Source organism: Nothobranchius furzeri, chromosome 18 (genome assembly GCF_043380555.1).
Source record: "Nothobranchius furzeri strain GRZ-AD chromosome 18, NfurGRZ-RIMD1, whole genome shotgun sequence".
Taxonomy (NCBI): Eukaryota; Metazoa; Chordata; class Actinopteri; order Cyprinodontiformes; family Nothobranchiidae; genus Nothobranchius; species Nothobranchius furzeri.
This window is the reverse complement of record NC_091758.1, coordinates 22,808,047-22,826,433: the sequence shown is the minus strand read 5'-3', so window position 1 is coordinate 22,826,433 and position 18,387 is coordinate 22,808,047. Positions and strand designations below refer to the sequence as shown.

Below are 18,387 nucleotides of genomic sequence, written 5' to 3'. Positions count from 1 at the left end.
CTGCTTTCTGATGAGATTTTTCTTTCAAACACTCTGTTCTTTTTCTGATGAACACACACAGGAAGTGATCCTCATATCCTGGAACAAGGTTACACACTTATGCGTGGGTTTTTGCTAAATCTATTACAAATCTAAGCTGAAACAAAAAGAAAACAACATATGCTGTGACTTCATTTGCCTCTGTGACCTTAGCTGAGATAATCCCAGAAGAATCTGTCCCTAATAATAAATAGCTACATTATAAACACACAGTCTGCAGCTGAGAGAGAGATAATCATGTTCGCTGTGTTGCCCGAATCAAGGTCACCATGTCATAACACAGATATATAAATCTAAAAACATTGTGTTCTATCAGTGTGTCCTCTTCTTATCATCAGACAGACAAAAACACACCTCTGTTGCTCTCCACACAATTACTGTATTCTATCATTTTGCTGTTGTTTTTCATGTGAGTTTCCTGGCGCGTCCATGGCTGCAGGTGTGTAAGTGTGTATTCCCTGAAACATGATGCAGTTCCAGGCACAGAGCCATGCAGTTCACAGGAGGCTAGTGGGAGGTTTATAGGCTCGGGATTGAGTATTTCTGTCTGTTTCTTATTGTGACGGGGATCCAATTTCTCATATTTGCTTTAATTTTCTTTCAAGATTTTGATTTTACAGGTAACTTTTTTTCCCTCAAAGATTCACTTTCCACCATCCCACCACTGAGTTTTAATCCCAACCATATTAATGATAAACATGGACATCCTCCGTGTTTTATAGCAATAAATATTTTTGGAAAATAGCAATTTAGTTTGACAATAATTTGCTTGAACTACAGAAAATGCAAGTTGGACCACTTAAAAACATCTGAGTCTCATTTTTATTTAAGCATTGACCATTTTCAAAAGAAAGATAAGAACTTTCTCATGTCCAAGATGACTGAAAGCTGTTTTTGAAGCCCAGAGACAGTTAAACTTGGAAAATGAAACAATGCAGTTATTTAAAGAGACAATCAGTAGTTTTTACCTTAAATCTCTGGAAACATCCATCAAAATGTTGTTTAATACTATTGGCAGCTTTGTACCAAATAACAACAAAAATCAGGTCTAAAGTCCACAGGGCGCGGGTCTAGCGTCTTTGAGGGAAACCATGGGTGGTTGTCGATGCCAAGGAACCTCACTTTGATGCCTTGGCCCCGCCCCGGTTGCCTAGGAAATACGTCATCAGGAACCACCAAGACGTGTTCCAATGTTCATGTTCTGTTGAGGCGTGGGTCTCCGTTTGTTAGCCGTTTAGCTAGCTGAGCGAGGATACACGGGAGATGTCTTGTAGCCTAGCCTTGGTCAAAGATTTCCCAGAATACACCGCAGTATTTTCAAAAGGATGGCGGATCAGAAGCCAGCAGCTACTTTGGAGGCAAATTTCAAGTTTAAAAGTAAGTCAACTAATTTTAAATGTTTATTTTAGATCCAATAAGTTTTTTATTGTTGGTTGGTTGCTTATTAGTTGCAGCTTTGGTGGCTAACGGGTAGTAACTCACTTATATATTTAATTTAATAAACATATACACAATTTAAAAAGTAAAGGGCTCATTTTGTATTCATATTCAAACTAATACGTATAAAATATAACGTTATCTCCGGTGTCACGTGACGTTACTTGACTGCCGTGGAAGTCGTGGTTACATGATGGAAGTCTGATCCATTTAACCGTTTTCTTTGACCAAGGAAGGAGAGTGTCCTCATAAGCAAGGAGCCTGGCCTTGCAAAACATCGCCTCGCATGGTGAGGCGATGTTTTGGCTGCCTTGGGGTCTTGTGCCTGTCAATGACGTCACAATAGAAGACTGGCTGGATGTGCGACTGACTGAAATTACGTTATCACGTTCAAAAACATTTAGGCAGAAAGAAACATTAATTTTAAAAACAAAATTGCTAAAATCATTCCAAAACTTAAAAGAACAGATTTGAACCCCAAGCTGGAAAGGGCCTGAAAACTACAATCAGCATTGCATTTTCTCATGGAATTACCCGAAGGACCATCAAAACCTGAGGAGTCGCATCAAGGTTGCATGCTTTCTGCTCCACAGGTAACGTTTACTATGTTTTTAACTGGCGACAGTCAGGAAGATGTGGTGTAAAACTACCCTGACATCTATGTGTGTTCTTCTACCTAGCATCAGGAAACTACATGCTGCCACTTTAAAAGAAAAGGTCTGGAAATGATCACAAGAGTGGGATATTTTCTGCCTCATTTTACAACATCGTAACCAAGCAAATTTGGTGTGGCAGTGTGGTTAAATCCGATTTCATCACTTCCATCTATTTTGGGAGTTCACTTTTTTTCATGAGTTCACAACAGTTGAAGGGAGTGTTGATTAAAGGGTGAGGGATTTTAGCTCTATATGAAAAACATGTTTCAGGGCACACTTTGTAATAAAAAGGTACCTTCTGCTCTTGCAAAACCTTATAAATTAGAAACTTTCATAAAAAAAATCTTAACAGTTAGAAAAGTCACTACAATTTGTGGCATGATGTGTTCCGATGCTGTTTGGTATTTATGTAAATTAATGAAAACAATCAATATGTTTACTTTTAATCAATACATTTGCAGTGGTCTCTGGTAGGAATGAATGTCTTGCAAGTCGTACCCGAGGGAAAAAAAGCCCAGGAGTGCCTGGATCAGCACGGACAAGTCTACTGCAACAGAGTGGCAGCAGACAGCAGGATTTTGAGTCTAATTTCTTGATATTTGGACATCTTGCCTCAGACTGGATAACAGCAAAGTGACTCTACCACTAAGTCTGTTAGCTCTGCGACATGGATGTTTTATGTCCACAGATAGCACACGCTTGGAGGAGGTTTTGCCTTGTGGTGGAGTTGCTAATGCTAAGGGCTAGCCGAGATGTTCAATGCTGTTTCCTGGACGCTAAAACGAAATGCCTTCCCCATCGCGAGCCAAAAATGGGTGAGCCCAAGCAACCGCTTGACGTAGAGTGGCTTTTCAATGTCCGTTTTCCATCACAAGCTAGGAAACAGGTGTAAGAGAAAGTTTTCATGTTCAGCCTGCATGAAAAACTCAGAGTAACTGATTATAATAAGAAATAATAATTAAAATTGTTTTTTCAGTGAACCGCACCTTTAAAGTTCGTATCTCTAAAGTTTTTGTTTGGAAGCATGCAGATGTTTTTTTTTTCTGAAACCAAAGGATACTGTACATCTTTGCAACTGCTCTGCCCAAGATCCAGAAAAATATGTAAAAGTTCACTGACGCACTCAAGTGCAACGAGTGTTGCAAAGTGAGAATATTTCAAACTAACAAAAGTTTTGATGCAAGAAAACCAAAGCAACAAAAGTGCAACCATACTAGAATCATTTGTGTATTTAAGGGGGAAATGATGCAACAAGGAAATTAGATCCAGCCAATAATAATTTTTACAATAAGTCCACTAATTATCTTAATAATTAAATGTTTTTACAGTTTAAAATTAAACCAGTTTCTTCGTCTTTGGAGATTTTTAAATATCTTGGATGATATTTTTGTGCATTGTGCTTTAGATGCATTATGTGAATCCACTAAAATTAAGTCAAATGTGAAATTGTTACCCAGTAAAAAACATCAAAGATCACAACACACCAACTGTGCATTTCACACAGTAATAAATGACGCTTCAGTTTGGTATTTGCAATAAACAACTTCATTGTTACATGGAAGCAATATCCACAATTTAGCAACAAAACAAAGAAAAAAATGACAACGGAAAACAAAACATCTCACCCAGGATGAAGATAATGACGGATATGGAATAAAAACATTACAAATCAACATAAAAACTCACACTATTATACAGCTTTGTGCCCAAATTTACAGAAGAATAAAGGAACATCTAGTTGTTGCGAGCAAAGCCAATCTCAACATTTCCAACACACTGACTAGACACGTGTCCGCAGCGAACATAGAACAGAAGGAACATGGCACGTCTTCTCCAAGACAAAATAAACAAAGAGGAACTGATTTGTAAACCAATGGTGGCAAAAGTTTTGATTCTATCTGCTTACCCCTTGTTATAAAATAGTTTCTGCATTTTTGCTAAACTTTCTGGAGCTCTAGAAACATCTACAGCAACCATTTTAAACTATTTAAAAGAAAAGGAATACAGTTTATAAATTAGCTTTATCTTTTCTAGAGAGCCTGCATTTGGTAAAAATAGACATATTTATAGTTTCTGTGCTGCATCCAAGGCCTCTTTCTGATTAAACAATAGCTCATAAAGCAAAGGCTGAAAACTCCACCCAGTTCAGCTGAGCACACCCACCCGAGGAGAGCCTGTGGATGGGAAACAGCTGTAGAAAAATACTTCTCTTTTACTTCACTACTCCTTTAGTGCTGTTCTTTTTACTGGATCACCCAAGACAAATGCATGGAATAGTCATCATAGTCCAAACCAATACTTTCAAATTTTAACAAAACACCAGCAATAATTGTACTTTTGAATAAAGTTTCTCTGTTTAGGGAAAGTAGCTTATAATACGACCATTTAGAGAAAGCTTTGTTTTAGATTATGTTCTCACTTTCTGTGAGTGATTAGGTAAATAAAATATAATCAACGTTATGCGCTTTGGTTGGTGAAGCCAGGAGGAACTAATGTACAGGAAGCAGAAAGTTGCCGGTGTTTGAGAAACAATGTGAAAGGAATCATTTCTCACAAAATCATCTTTGCTACATGTTTTGGAGCCCTGGTTTGTTGTGATTTCACAAAAAAAAATAAAAAAAATAAATACATACATACATAATCTATCATTTAATTCAAATGACATAAACTTAAATCAGAGAGAATTTCAGTGCAATGCAATAAACAGACAACCCCTAAAGAGTGTTTCTTGGAGCTACATCCCTCTAAAGAACAGAATCCAGGGCCTTTATGTATGAAAACAAAAAAAAAAATCAGCATTTGGTTTGGTTTATTGTCTCCTTTGTCCTGGTGAAATCCATAACCTCATGCAAAAACTACATTTAAACGCAGAGCCTTGTGCATGAAAAGCATGCTGTAACATTCACCAGATGGCCACACTGATGAGCAGGCATTGGACCGCAAGTGCAAATCAAAACACACACACACACACACACACACACACACACACACACACACACACACACACACACACACACACACACACACACACACACACACACACACACACACACACACACACACACACACACACACACACCTGCACTGCACATGCATACAGCCAAGCACACAGAACAGAGAATACACCATGCTGATAGTACAATCCAGCACCAGAGGCACGGCACCGTCGGAATTTGCCCGTTTGTTTTGGCTGAACTGTGAATGCAAAGTATTTTGGGGGTTTTTGGTTGAAGGAGGAGGTGAAATGAGCATGGCAGACGTTTTTGCTCCATTTGTTAAAAGAGAATTTATGTGGGTTTGTGTTAAAATGTGCCAATGGTTCAAAACACCGGAGGGAGCTTTCACGACTGAAGAGTCTGCAGAATGTCGGATTGTTTACTTCCTATTTATAAAATCGTTGATTCACTAAACCATTCAGACTTATAGAAAAACAGTAGGTGTGTTATGTATGGTTCTCTCAGATCATTCTTGTAAAAAGCTAATTAAGAACCTTTATAAATGGGTTCAAACCTTTAACTAGCATCTGACCAGGCTTTGACTGTTGACAAGTAATTGAATATTTGCAAATGATTTTAAATAAAGGTCTCAAAATCAATTTCCCTCTGGGATTAATGAAGTATTTTTGAATTGAATTGAAAACATTCATGAAAGTTCTAATTCTAACCAGCCTGGGATGCTGGTGATTGGATGCTGGACCATGTTGGACCAGCACCAAACACAACACATGCTGGTTTTTCCATTAGGGCAAGCTTAAACCTGTTCTAACTGTTTATGCAATAATAATTTCTTCGTAGAATACTTGCAGAGGGCCCGTGGACCTTGTCTCAAACCCTTCCTGATTTAGTTTTTGTGAGTCTTAAAGTAGAAAAAAAATGTGGAACAACTTCAGTTTGAATCCTTTAATTGTAAATTAAAGGGAAATCAGGGAAAATTATGAAACTTTGTGATGCATGATTGCAATTGTTTGAAATGATGTCATATGTGTGAATGTGTGTGTGAATGAGTGGATGACTGATTGTGTTGTGAAGCGCCTTGGGGGGTTGTGGACCCCTAAGAAGGTGATATACAGAAACAGGCCATTTAACATTTACCATGCGTCCCAATATCCTCATTTAGAAAAGAATGTCGGCAGTTGTCACGGACTTCTGTTTAACTAAGACGTAACATGCTTTTTAATGCGATCGAAGCAGCGCTCATGACGTTTTTTTAACAAACAGCTCCTCAAAATGTCTGTTCTCTACAGTCCCTGTGCAGTCTGGTGATCTCAGCTCCAGCTCTAATGAAGAGAGGCTCCTGGAGCTCTGCATCGCTTCAGTTTATCATCTCAGCTGGTTCTGTTTACAAAAGTGAAACTTACTGCCGGTGTTTACTTTCATTTTCAATATAGCTGCAGGCAGTAACTCTCCATGTGATCATGTGTTGCAACACATTGTCACACCCAAGGCAGCTAAAACTGAAGAAGGGTGACCCGACGCTTTAGGGCTCCCACCGCGTTGGAACCAAACGCTTGGTCACCCTTCGTCAGTTTTAGCTGCTTTGGGTGTGAGAATGTGTTGGATCATGACACCTCTCTCTTTTGCACCAAGCCGTAATCTGCATTCACAACTCCAGCCTTGCGGTAATATTTCTAAGCGTGGCGGCCTGAATGTCACGAAATTTCCGCAATGCCATGCTGCCACGGCTCGTTCATAACGCACACCATAGCGGCAGTATTATGCAAATGTCCCAGCATGGTGTGTCTCAGGGCTATTGACAGTATTCCATGCATAGTAACGGTTGGAAGAATGTAAAGCAGAAGTTGGAGCCACAAAGAACAAAAATGCCTCCTAATGGCTGGTTAGAGTCAGCATTAAGTTTAAAGTCGTGCCCTCATCAACACAAACGTTTTCTTGGTAAATGGCCTGTGTTTGCATGGCCCCTTCCCCCCACAGTTGCTTTACAACACAATCAGTCACACACTGGTGATAATGAGCTACTTTGTAGCCACTGCTGCCTTGGGGTGGCCTGCCATACATGGGCACCACTGGTACTGCTGACCACTACCAGCAGGCAAGGCGAATTAGTGTCGTGTCCAAGGACACAACAGCAGCAGTCTCTGTTGGGAGCTGGAATTGAACCTGCAACCCTCCAATCACTGTATAACCCTCTCTATCTCCTGCGCTACTGCCATCTTGACTGAAAGATTAAAAATATAATTTTATTATGTCAGCTGTACAAATTCATTGTGAAACCAAAAGAAAATGTGCACACTTATTTGCAATCTTGTGTCTCCAGTTAGTCGCCAACAGATTCAGCCCAGTAAGATGGTGGCTTTGAACCAAACCAGTTAACCAAACTCTTGTGATACAAACTAAAATCATATAAGTACTCCATCATTTTGTAAATGCTTTGATAGAGAAAAAAAAGAAGAATGTTTTTATTTTAAACAGAAAGATAAATGTGGGAGAAGAGGTAGGGTGGTGTTGGTTTGTTGGGGAAGGTGTAGCGTGGCATTCTTAGATTTAGTGCATTAGACAGATAAGGCTTCCCAAAAAAGGGACTAATGCAGCAACATGGGGCACAAGGAGGAGGTACAAGGGCAACAATCAGGGCAGAAAAGCACCACAAGCAAATTGAAAGGGCATCATTCACCCTCTTCATGTTAGCATTACCTTTGGTGTATGCAAGTGATATGATGGTATATGTTGTAAAATGACTTTTCTTGCCTCATCTTGAATTAAAACGTCAATAGTTTTAATTTACTTGGCCAACTATATGAATTAAACAGAGAATGTCATTAGAATTAATAAATTATCTTCAGGCTGTTGTTCACCAGAGAGAGTGAAGAAAGTTCAGCACTACAACTACACGCATGCAAACTAAAGAGGAATGGGTAAGCCGACAAGTCAGATGGGAAGTGGCAGACACTTATTAGTCAAAAGTGGAGCGAATGGATCCATGGAGCGTGAACAGATCTCTATCACGGATCCAGACTGCAAACCAATTTCTGGTTTATTACTTGTGACTCTGAGTAACTCACTGGGGATATGGTTTGATTGATATCAGGAGGAGAATACGGCGGTAAAAGGCTGGAGGAAGGGCTGCGCTGGAAAAGAGAAATGATGAGTGGAATGTGTTAAAAAATTGAAAAAAGGAGAGTAAATACTAAAGAGCAGTGCCTTGATTGACCATAACAAAATTAAATTGGGGGGGGGGGGATGACTCATGAACGTTAAACCACACAGACACAACTTAAAAGACAGCATGACATTCCGTTTAATAAACCCTGCAGAATGACTGAATGTTTCTGCCTATTTTGAGTTTATTCTCTAATCCTTAATTAGACTGATGAGCAGACATGATGAATCCTGCAGGTAGAGGGATTCTGAGTTTAATGCTCAGAAGGGAGTTGGGGCAACCAAAAAGAAAGGAACATACCTCAAATTAAAAAAATCATAAAACAAGAGCCTAAATAACAGCATGGATGTAAAGGTGGAGTTTTAGTGCACATAGAACAGACTCCACACATACGCAGGCAAAACGAAAGTAGAAACCAGACAGAACCAGAAAGACACAGTAGATGAAGGCACTATTGCAAGCAAAGTCCAAGTACTATTTGTCACACACACACAAAAAAAATACATCAACACCCTTTTCCGTATCCTTTTTTATCCCTTAGGCTAGATAGAAACATGAATTTATTGTTGCTTTCTGGGATGTTTTTGAGAGAATATTTCGAGCACTTTTCCTTGATTTCTCACAAACATGACAGCGTTGACAGTTGGACATTGCTGCAGGAAGTATTTGGATTCTTCACGCTGTCGTCTACCTTTCCTGTCTGTCTTGAAACAGGAAGAAGAGATGCTGATTCATCAGTCTCATCTCCTCATCCTCCTCTCTCCTGTGTCCCATTAATCCCATAAATCTTAGCTAAACAGTTAAAAAGTTGCTCAGTACAGAATGCCACTTCTCAACACAGTGCAATGATACAAGACATATCTTATCGCCTGCTTTGTCAGCACCCGTCTAGCTGACCTTTCACTGTGTGGGAAGTGGAGTCAAGTGGCTGAATAATAAGTGGATGTGTGGAAACACTCATGACCTTGATCTCCACGTTTGTGTGGGAGAGGAGGACCAAACTAAGAGGTGAAAGACAAACTGTTCCACTGCTCAGAAACAAACTAGCCCAAGGGTTTGATACATAAACAAAAACACACGTGCAGGCATGCAAACACACACGCACACACACCAAAACCAGTCGTGCACTCACGCTGTTCCCCCTCCCTTTCCCCAGGAAGCAGACACGGCAGTACATTCAAGGTGACACAAAGTTGGCCCCTTCAGAAATCCATCGGATCCTCCTCAGCAAGGCCGCTACTATCAATGGTTCTGCTTCCATCTTTTGATGGAATCCCATCACTTTCAGGCTTTGCCTTAGGAGGAGATGTCAGCTCAGACCCTCCATCTTGTGCACCCCACGAGTCAGTGGTAGGTGGGTAAAAATCATCATCAAAGCCGCAGAACCCTTCGTCCACCCCTTGATCGTAGCGCTGGTAAGTGGAGGCGTGAACCTCATTTTCTCTAGCGGTGATCTCCAGTGTGCTATTCCACATGCCATAGCCAAAGTAGATGAGAACACCTGAAGAGAAACACAAACACCTCAATGCACAACAAAAATTAAACAGAACAACGTATCTGGTCACATTTCATCTACAGCTGTTTGCTTGCATAATCAAAAGCCTGATTTCTTGAAGGAATGTACATCGCATCCATCATTTATAAATTGTCCCATAATCTTGAAGGAAATGTGATATTCTTGGTCTTGGCAAAGCGATTCCCCTCCAGGACAACAGAGGGCGCAGTGCTGTTCTGTGGTATCCTGTCATGTATCCATTCTAAGATAGGGCCTTTACTACTGCGTTCAAATTATGTATTATTTTTATTTTTATTATTTTTTTTGTATTTCATATACCGTTTAATACAGACCGTCCCTCTTTCTCCTCCACTTCTAAACCCACATTTCTCATGATTTCCATTTATGAATAAATGCTTGTTGCGCATTTTGGGTGAATAAAAGTTCAGATTTTCAGTTTTCCTGCAAGGCATTCTTCATGCTGCTCTGTGTCTGCTGCGAGATATCTTTAGCTCTCTATTTAAAAAATGTTTGTGAGAGGGCAATGGCAGTGCTGTCGATGAATTTAAAGGAAGCAGTGTTCTGGCCCATCACAGTCTTGCGGTCTCCATCTTGTTTGATGGATGTTTAGAAAAGTGGGCTTGATTCTGTCCGTCCTTGCGTGCCGGAGAGCCCTCCCAACACCGGATAATGGTGTTGCATGTTTCTCTACTGACACAGACCGAGATGCATGAATTAGACGTTATCTATATCCATCCATTTTCTATACATACTTATTCACACAGGGTTGCGGGGGCTGGTGCCTATCTCCAGCATTCGCAGGGTACACCCTGGATAGGTTGCTAGTCCATCACAGGGAAACACAGACACACAGGACAAACTGCCATGCATGCCCACACTCACACCTAAGGGCAATTTAGAGAGGCCAGTTAACCTGACAGTCATGTTTTTGGACAGTGGGAGGAAGCCGGAGTACCCGGAGAGAACCCACACATGCACAGGGAGAACATGCAAACTCCTTGCAGAAAGACCCCAGGCCAGGATTTCAACCCAGGACCCTCTTGCAGCAAGGCTACAGCGCTAACCACTGTACCACGTGCAGCCCGCTTTTATCTACAATGAAACACACTTTTAAATGTAAAAAGGAAAAAGATGGAGTCATTTTTGTGTTTTCTATCTTTGTTAGTTCAATGATGGATAGTTGTAGAAGCTGGACCTGGGAGGTCCTTTACTGGGTTTGTTCCTACACGTCCTGTTTTATTGTGTTGTTTCAACTCTTGTTTCATTCTTGATTTCTGATGGTAATTGTCTCTAGTTATCACCATATGTGTGTCATTAACTTGGCTGTATGGATTCAAACCCTGTCTTTTCTATTTGTCTCATGTGTTCAAAATTCTTGCCTTTGTCATTTACAGATCTGCGTTTTTGACCACTGTTCAATTTTGGATTTGCATTTATCTATGTTCATTTGGATTTTTGTGATTTGACCTTGAACTGAACCTAATGAAGTGATTTTAGGTCTTTTTCTTCTGAGTGTTGCCTTTATGTACCATTACTAACAGTACAAATTGGCCCCGTCACATGAGTGAACTCAAGACTGGGACCTTCCTGCTGTTCCACCTGCTGATATAACATTTTGCCTTGAGTCTCCAAAGCATTTACATTAGCCTGCTGAGTCAATTTGTGGCTATTTCATGGTACAGAAAAGTAGGGCTCAAAAGGCATAATACTTGGATCAATTCCTTTAATCAGGGCAAAGGTAGGGCAAAGGTCAAAGCACAGAGCTCCACAAAAACATTCAATCTAAAACACACCTGTAAAAGGTCTAAGGCTAACTACAAGCTAGCAACTGACCGAGGCAAAGGGCATGGTTCAAATACACCATGGATGCCCCAATCCAATCATGTGATTTTCAAAGGATCCAGAATCAGTTGGAAAAGATCGGCTAAAACCTTGAAAAACAAAAAGCACGACTTTTACATTCGTTCGGAGAAAGCAATTTTCAAATGTAATAAAAGTGGTTTTAAAGGAGAAAGGACTTTCACTTGTTTAGCGCCTTTCTGAGTCGGAACTCCAAAGTGCTTTACACTACAGTGAATCATTCATCCATTCATACACACATTCACACGCTGATTGTGATGAGCCAGAATGTCGTAACAGCAGCGCTGGGGCACATGACAGATGTGACCTGCACACCATCTTAATGGCCTTCTCACAAGCACCGCCATCACCAGTGGTCACCACACAAGGATGGTGAAGTGTCTTGCTCAAGGACACGATAGCAGAATTCCCTGCAGGGGACTGGGATCGATCAGGCAAAGCTCAGATTATTGGACAACGTACTTTAACTCTTGAGCTACTGCTGGCACCTTTGATTTTAACAAGCTCCACTACACCAATATTCACAGTTTCACAGTTGACAACACCACCATAATGCCACAAAATGTACAGTTTAGCAGAGGAATTCAGACACCGTAATATGTAGCTGATAGCAAACAGGCTAGCACAGATATAAGCGAAAAGGTCTGCAGTTGGGATGTATTTTAAACTGGACAGCAAAGGCAGTGCAACGGCCACCTATAATGTGTGCATACTGGGCATTTCATATGGTGAAAAAGGTAGAGCAGCGTTCAACACTACAAATGTATGCCACCTTCAAAAAAACCTGCTCTGTTCAAAACAGCAACGAGAATAAAAAAACAGAGCCAGATGACACTGAAAAGTGTTAAAAACAAAAACAAAGAGAAACTGCCTCTGAACAGCAAAAATGCTAAGATATGAGTATTCGTCACACTGCATGACTGTGTGTGGTTACACTTGTCGGGGTTGCCAGTTTCCTTTAGTCGCGATAAGAGTTGCTTTCTCATCCCAACTTTCAAGATGCAGTTGTGCAGGTGTTTTGTAGGAAAACGTGAACCTGCTAGGCACAACATGCTGCGCATGCCCTATTATGGTAACAGACATTTCTCAAACTGCCACGCACCTACCCTGTGGACCACTTTTTCGGCCATCTTGGAAACGGTGTGAAAACAGTTACTATGTTTATTTTGTGATTTCAAAGCCAGCAGCCAACATCAAATAACCAGTTTAAACCAGATAAAAACATGCAGATAGTTTTATCAGGGGTACAACACGACCTGGGATTTTGAGCGTAGTAAAGAAATATCATCAGGTTTTATCTTTGAGGAGACCCCTAATGTAACCACTTAGGAAATTTCAAGTAATTACATGAGTTAATTAAGGCTTCCTGCATAAATGAATTACTCTGTTTATTATTTTAAAATGTTTGTGGCGAGAGATGAAAATGTAAAACTAGGTTTATAATTTTAAATTAAAGGTTCAATATGGAACACGGACACCTAGTGTTTAGAGGTGGTAGCTGCAACAGAAAACATGTTCCAGCCGTCGGGGTGTTGGTTCACTGCTGACACGTTCTGTGACCAGCCAGCACCATGTTCAGTGACGAATCGTACAGGGTAAGGACTAATTTGTCAAGTCTGCCATTTTACACAGTCGCAGCCTTGCCTTGCCGAGCGCACTTTTTAGCGCAACAGTGCCCTCTGATGGCTGGTAGATGTAAACATAAATCCAGCGCCGTGCCCAACAAAATCAAATTTTGACTTTTTTTTAAATTTATTTAACTTTTAAAGAAAGAACTGTACATTCATTCTGCACACCTCTAAGTGCCCCGTGGAGGTATAATTATTTTTTTTTAATCACATGCTAACGCTACTTTTGAATACCAAGTTTGCATGTTTTTTTTCAACACATTTGCGGTGGTCTCTAGTCAATGTCTTGTGAGTAAATCTCTTTGGGAAAAAGATGTGGTGCTCCTGTTTCAGTATCTAAAAATGAGCCTCAGCAGAGAGAAAACTACAATATTTCCTGATATTCAGACATCTTGCCTCTGATTGGCTAACAGAAATGCTACTCAACCAATGATTTTTTTATTTTGCAATGCTAATGTTTTATCTCCAAAAATAACACAAGCCTGAAGGTGTTGCTGATGCCAACAGTTAGCGTCTACTAGTTGAGATGTGCTCTATTCTCTTCTGGAAACTAAATCAACACTGCCCTGTTGACATAATGATGTGCAAATATCGGGCTTTTCTAATCCGAATGTTTCCTCGTTTATTTTCCAACGGTTGCTAATGCACAAAATAGGGGTAGAAGCATGGAGGTGCACCAAATGTTTCTCCATAAAGTATAGAAGTCCATTTTCACTTTTAGGCTGCATGTGAAATTAAGAGTGACTGATTATTTTTCAAAAACAAGAAATAATTTTTTTTCTCAATATAGTTAGCCTTAAAACATTTTAAAGACTTAACTTTTTGAAGGCTTAACTTTTATTCCCCCCCCAAAAAAAATCCTTCAGAGAGACAACTAACACAGATCACGTAAATCTTGGGAAAGGGAGAGAAAATTTCCTTTTTTATTTTTTTTTACTGTCATGCTAATAATAAAAAGACAAACTTAATTTAATGAAAATAAAAGCAGTGCCTTTTGCATGAAATATATTCTAAGTTACTGTTTAATATGAAGCAAACACATGATTTATTAAAAGGGATGCTTACCCACGAGGCACCAGATTGAGAATCGTATCCAGGTGATGGCTGAAAGTTTAAGCATGAGGTAGATGTTGACCAGCATGGCTGAAGCAGGTACAAATGGCACACAGGGTGCCATGTAGGGCAGCCGCTTTGGATTCTCAGGCTGTTGAAGGATGATGATTATCAACAGGGCAATAATGATGATGAGGATGATTAAGAGCAGCAAAGCCCACCATTGGCCCTCTTCTATGCTGCTTGCCCCTGAAGAAAAATGAAAAGAAATGAACACATGCTCATCACAGGGTAAATTTGGCGTTGCTCACCAGTTCATACCAAAGATGATGAAGGAGCAGAAAGCAAAGAAGAAGATGAAGAGAAGAAGAACACACACAGTCACAGTTTTCCCTGTAACCAAAGTTGGCCTGTCCATTTTTCCAGGGAGGCCAAGTCGAATCCTCAATGTGTAATAGCGTGGACCAATCAGCTTCTTCAGTCGCCGGGACAACCCTCCCTCTGACTCATCCGCCTCAATGCCTGTGGTCATATCTACTGTACCATAGTTAGGGTGGCCAGCAGTGTACGTGTTTTTGTCTGGTTTGCCAATCAGCATCTCGTTGTCACCAAGCGATGGCAGGTTTTTGGCTCCGCAGGTGTTCTGGGGTGGACCTCCATATTCGTCAGCCTCACTGGTTGGTGAGCAGGCATCTTTCTCACATTCGGCCAATATACCTTCCTTTTTCTTCTTGTTCTGCTCCTCTGAGAGGAAATTCACAAACCCATGGATGTCACCTTCAGGTTGGTAGCGTAAGAGAAGTACGCAGAGACTCACCTGTGGAGGATAAGGTGGAGCAGTTTGTTTTATGAATAAACAGAAACACTTCAAACCCAAAATTTAGAACAGGTTTTAGATGTTTAGCCCCCTTGTACCCCATTGAGACCCATCCGCAAAATGTGATCAATTAGAATGTTAATGGGTTGCACCCTAACTCTACACATCAGCCGGACAGTCCAACAATAATCCTACTCAGTGTGCCTATGATTGCACCATGCCCTGGGCTCTACCCTGGCAAGACTCTTTAGGGTTGCATCCTAACGCAGATGAAATTGAAGATTTATTGAATGGTGTCAGCTCAATTTGTCAATAACCAAGTCACACTGGTGAACATGGGCCTCATGTCATGAATACGCTGCTGTAACCTTCTACCCAGGACCCCGATACACAACCTCAATTATAACAAACCACCAATATTTCACTAACAACGGTTTTTCCAGACTCAAAATCATTGTGGACTCACATCACAGACTTTGGAGTCCCCTGTGTTATTATACACAACTGAAGACCAGCCTAGAAATTTAGACAAACTGCAGCAGTAGCAAAGAGATTTTGCTCTGCAGTTTGGTCTAGCCATGCTCCATTATAGCTTCATCAGGTCTGCCAGTTGTAGGTCAGGCCAATGACAGTGCTCTCTGTTTGTAGAGAGAAGTTGGGAGGGCTTAGAACCATTACGGCACAACTTTTTGATTTTTATTTATTTTATTATTTTCAGGCAGAGATGCAATTGAGTAAAACTACAATAAAGGCATAGATCCAGAAAGGAAGACATTAGACATCAACTTTGGAAGATTTAAACGTGGGCTTTTCTTTGAAACATGAGCAGACAGAAGTACTTCTATTTTCTATGGTGTACAGCGGACTGTCTTGTTGACAGCTTTTCATCACTGTGAGTATGTCATATTGTTCATTGCTCTGATTGGCCCTGGCACTGCCCAACTTCATGCAGAGGCAGTTTGTAGAACCACTGTAGATTCTGTCCCTATGACATCTATCAATGAGTTGTGGCCAGACCATATATTACTAGGGCAGCAGTAGCTCAGGAGGTAGAGGGGGTTGCCTCATGATCTGAGGATTGTGGGATCGATCCCAGCTCTCGTCACCCAACTTGCCTTTGTCGGTGGTGGTCAAAGGGGCCGACTGTGCAAGCGGCATCTCAGCCTCTCTCAGACCGCCCAGGGCAGCTGTGGCTGCATAGTAGCTTACTATCACCATCAGTGAATGTGAGAGTAATGGAACGCACTTTAAGTGGCTAGAAAAGTGCTATATGTAATCCATTTTTTATATATTTTTATTTACATATACAAGGTGGCTTGCCAAGCTAGAAGATCACATCAAGAGCCTTGACTATTTTTGTTTTGGTTGATATTTTTCATTCTAGCTAAGCCTTCCAGTGTGAAGGGTGTCTTTAGTTAGTCGCCCTTTGAAACAATTTGAAAATTCCCAACGCCTTCAAAAGCAGATCGGATCTTCAGGTTTTGTTGCTGAAGTAGTCAACTTTTGTATAAATGATGCATCAGTACCAGTAAAAACAAGATAACCAAGGACAACATTTGCTGTAACGCATTTGTAGCTAGATTTACAACATGACTCACTAGTGTATAGGCTAGCAAGGTTCCTATAGACATCATTTCAATGAGGTCTCTAAGGCTGACCAGAAGAGACAGGAGGGCAGCCAGGAAGCCTGAAACCACACAGGCAACTGCAGGGGTCTCCGTGTATGAAGACACATGGGCCAGGAATCTACAGACAACACAACCATAGAAAAACTCAGATAAATACAATGTGACTTTTTAAAATCATAAAAGCAAGCAGAACTAAACAAGGACTAACTTAAATAGAAGGCCATCTCCTGCCATGGCATAGATGACCCTGGGCATGGGGAACAGGGACCCCAACAGGGACACAGTGAGTCCAGCTATAGATCCCACAGCAACGATGTATTTTGCAAACATGCAGCCATGAAGGGAAAACATCTCCATCAACGGGGCATCTGCATCAATTTCGGCATATGGTACCATCAGTGTCAAGATCACAGAGACCTGGATGAAAGATACGGAAGACACCGTTGGTTAATAAAAATGTTGTCATATTTTGAAAGGAAATGATTTATTGTACTTGTATTTTTGACAATGGATTAAGTGCGTTAAAATATGTGCATGTTTGGAGATATAATGTATTAAATAACAAAGCAGCGGTCCACACAAATAACCACTTTCCATAAGAAAACAGTTACGTAAAAGATGGAGAGAAAAGCCAGAACTTTTTTATTTTGTGCAATGTGTCATTTTGCAAGTTTCTATCAAAAATTGGTCACATAAAAGGTTTCTGACAAGATCACAACTCAGCTTTTCCAACATTTTGTGTTTGACCTTGAACGGAGTAGATGAACTAAATACTCATTAGTCATGCTTTTCTCTCTGTGTGTGCACATGAGTCCATTTTTATCCCTTTTTGATGTGCGAGATCATGCTGTGCCGTCTGTCTCAAACACTGTGAAGCTAAGGAGACAGATATGCATGAACACTGCTAACAGAAAAATATATTTTATATTTTAAAGAGGATCATTGTCTCGCTGCAGTTTTATTGATCATTGTGTTTTCAGGTTTGACACTGATCATGAAGAGTAAACAGAATCATAAAGTCCCATGTTGTGTTTTACTGAAGACATTTGTGCTGCTTTTTCAAATATGCTGTGTTGAAAGATAAAAACAAGCAAGAATGTACCAGAACAGCGCACTACCATCACCACATTGTACAGCCATCATATTCATTCATTGACAGCTTTTTTTCATCTTTAGATGATGTTGAACCAACTACAAATAAATTGTAATGCCAGTCACATGTCTCCAGTGACCTGTGATAGCACTTGCACCTATCTCTGATCATTTTGATGGTCGTCACATAATTTTTGGCCTCATGTGTGTGTGGCCACTGTGTGGGCGTCGGAACGAGCCCTCGCACCGTGAGAACAAACATCCCAGCTCTAAAGCCGATCTTCATCTACGTATGTCACACATCACGTGACCAGGAAGCAGAAAATCCATGTGTTAGGAGATCGTTTTGGGCCGCTGCTGTAAAAAAAGTGAGGTGCGAACCAGAAAAGCTTCAGCCGATCACAATTCAGTGACGGATTATGAAAGAATGGATAATGCTCAAAATGCGCGGATTCTTCCTGATGTAAGAGGTGAGCCTCCTCTTTGTTTTGTTAGTTTTGGCGACATCATAGAGCTCAATGTTTTGTGACTCTTAAAAAAAACT

General features: G+C 40.6%; 1 protein-coding gene across 2 annotated transcripts in view; it reads right to left on the bottom strand.

Annotated features, from left to right (window-relative positions):
* Positions 1-3,654: 3,654 nt before the first annotated feature.
* The window catches only part of slc7a14a (solute carrier family 7 member 14a), a 35,858-nt gene continuing 21,125 nt past the window's right edge, over positions 3,655-18,387 (bottom strand). For both annotated transcript variants that reach the window (XM_015969644.3, XM_054741735.2), the window contains exons 6-10: positions 16,960-17,168; positions 16,722-16,869; positions 14,628-15,123; positions 14,319-14,555; positions 3,655-9,750 (exon numbers count right to left, since the gene is read on the bottom strand). In XM_015969644.3, coding sequence (XP_015825130.1) covers positions 9,452-9,750; positions 14,319-14,555; positions 14,628-15,123; positions 16,722-16,869; positions 16,960-17,168 — 1,389 coding nt within the window. In that variant the 3' untranslated portion in view covers positions 3,655-9,451. The remainder of the gene's footprint in view (positions 9,751-14,318; positions 14,556-14,627; positions 15,124-16,721; positions 16,870-16,959; positions 17,169-18,387) is intronic.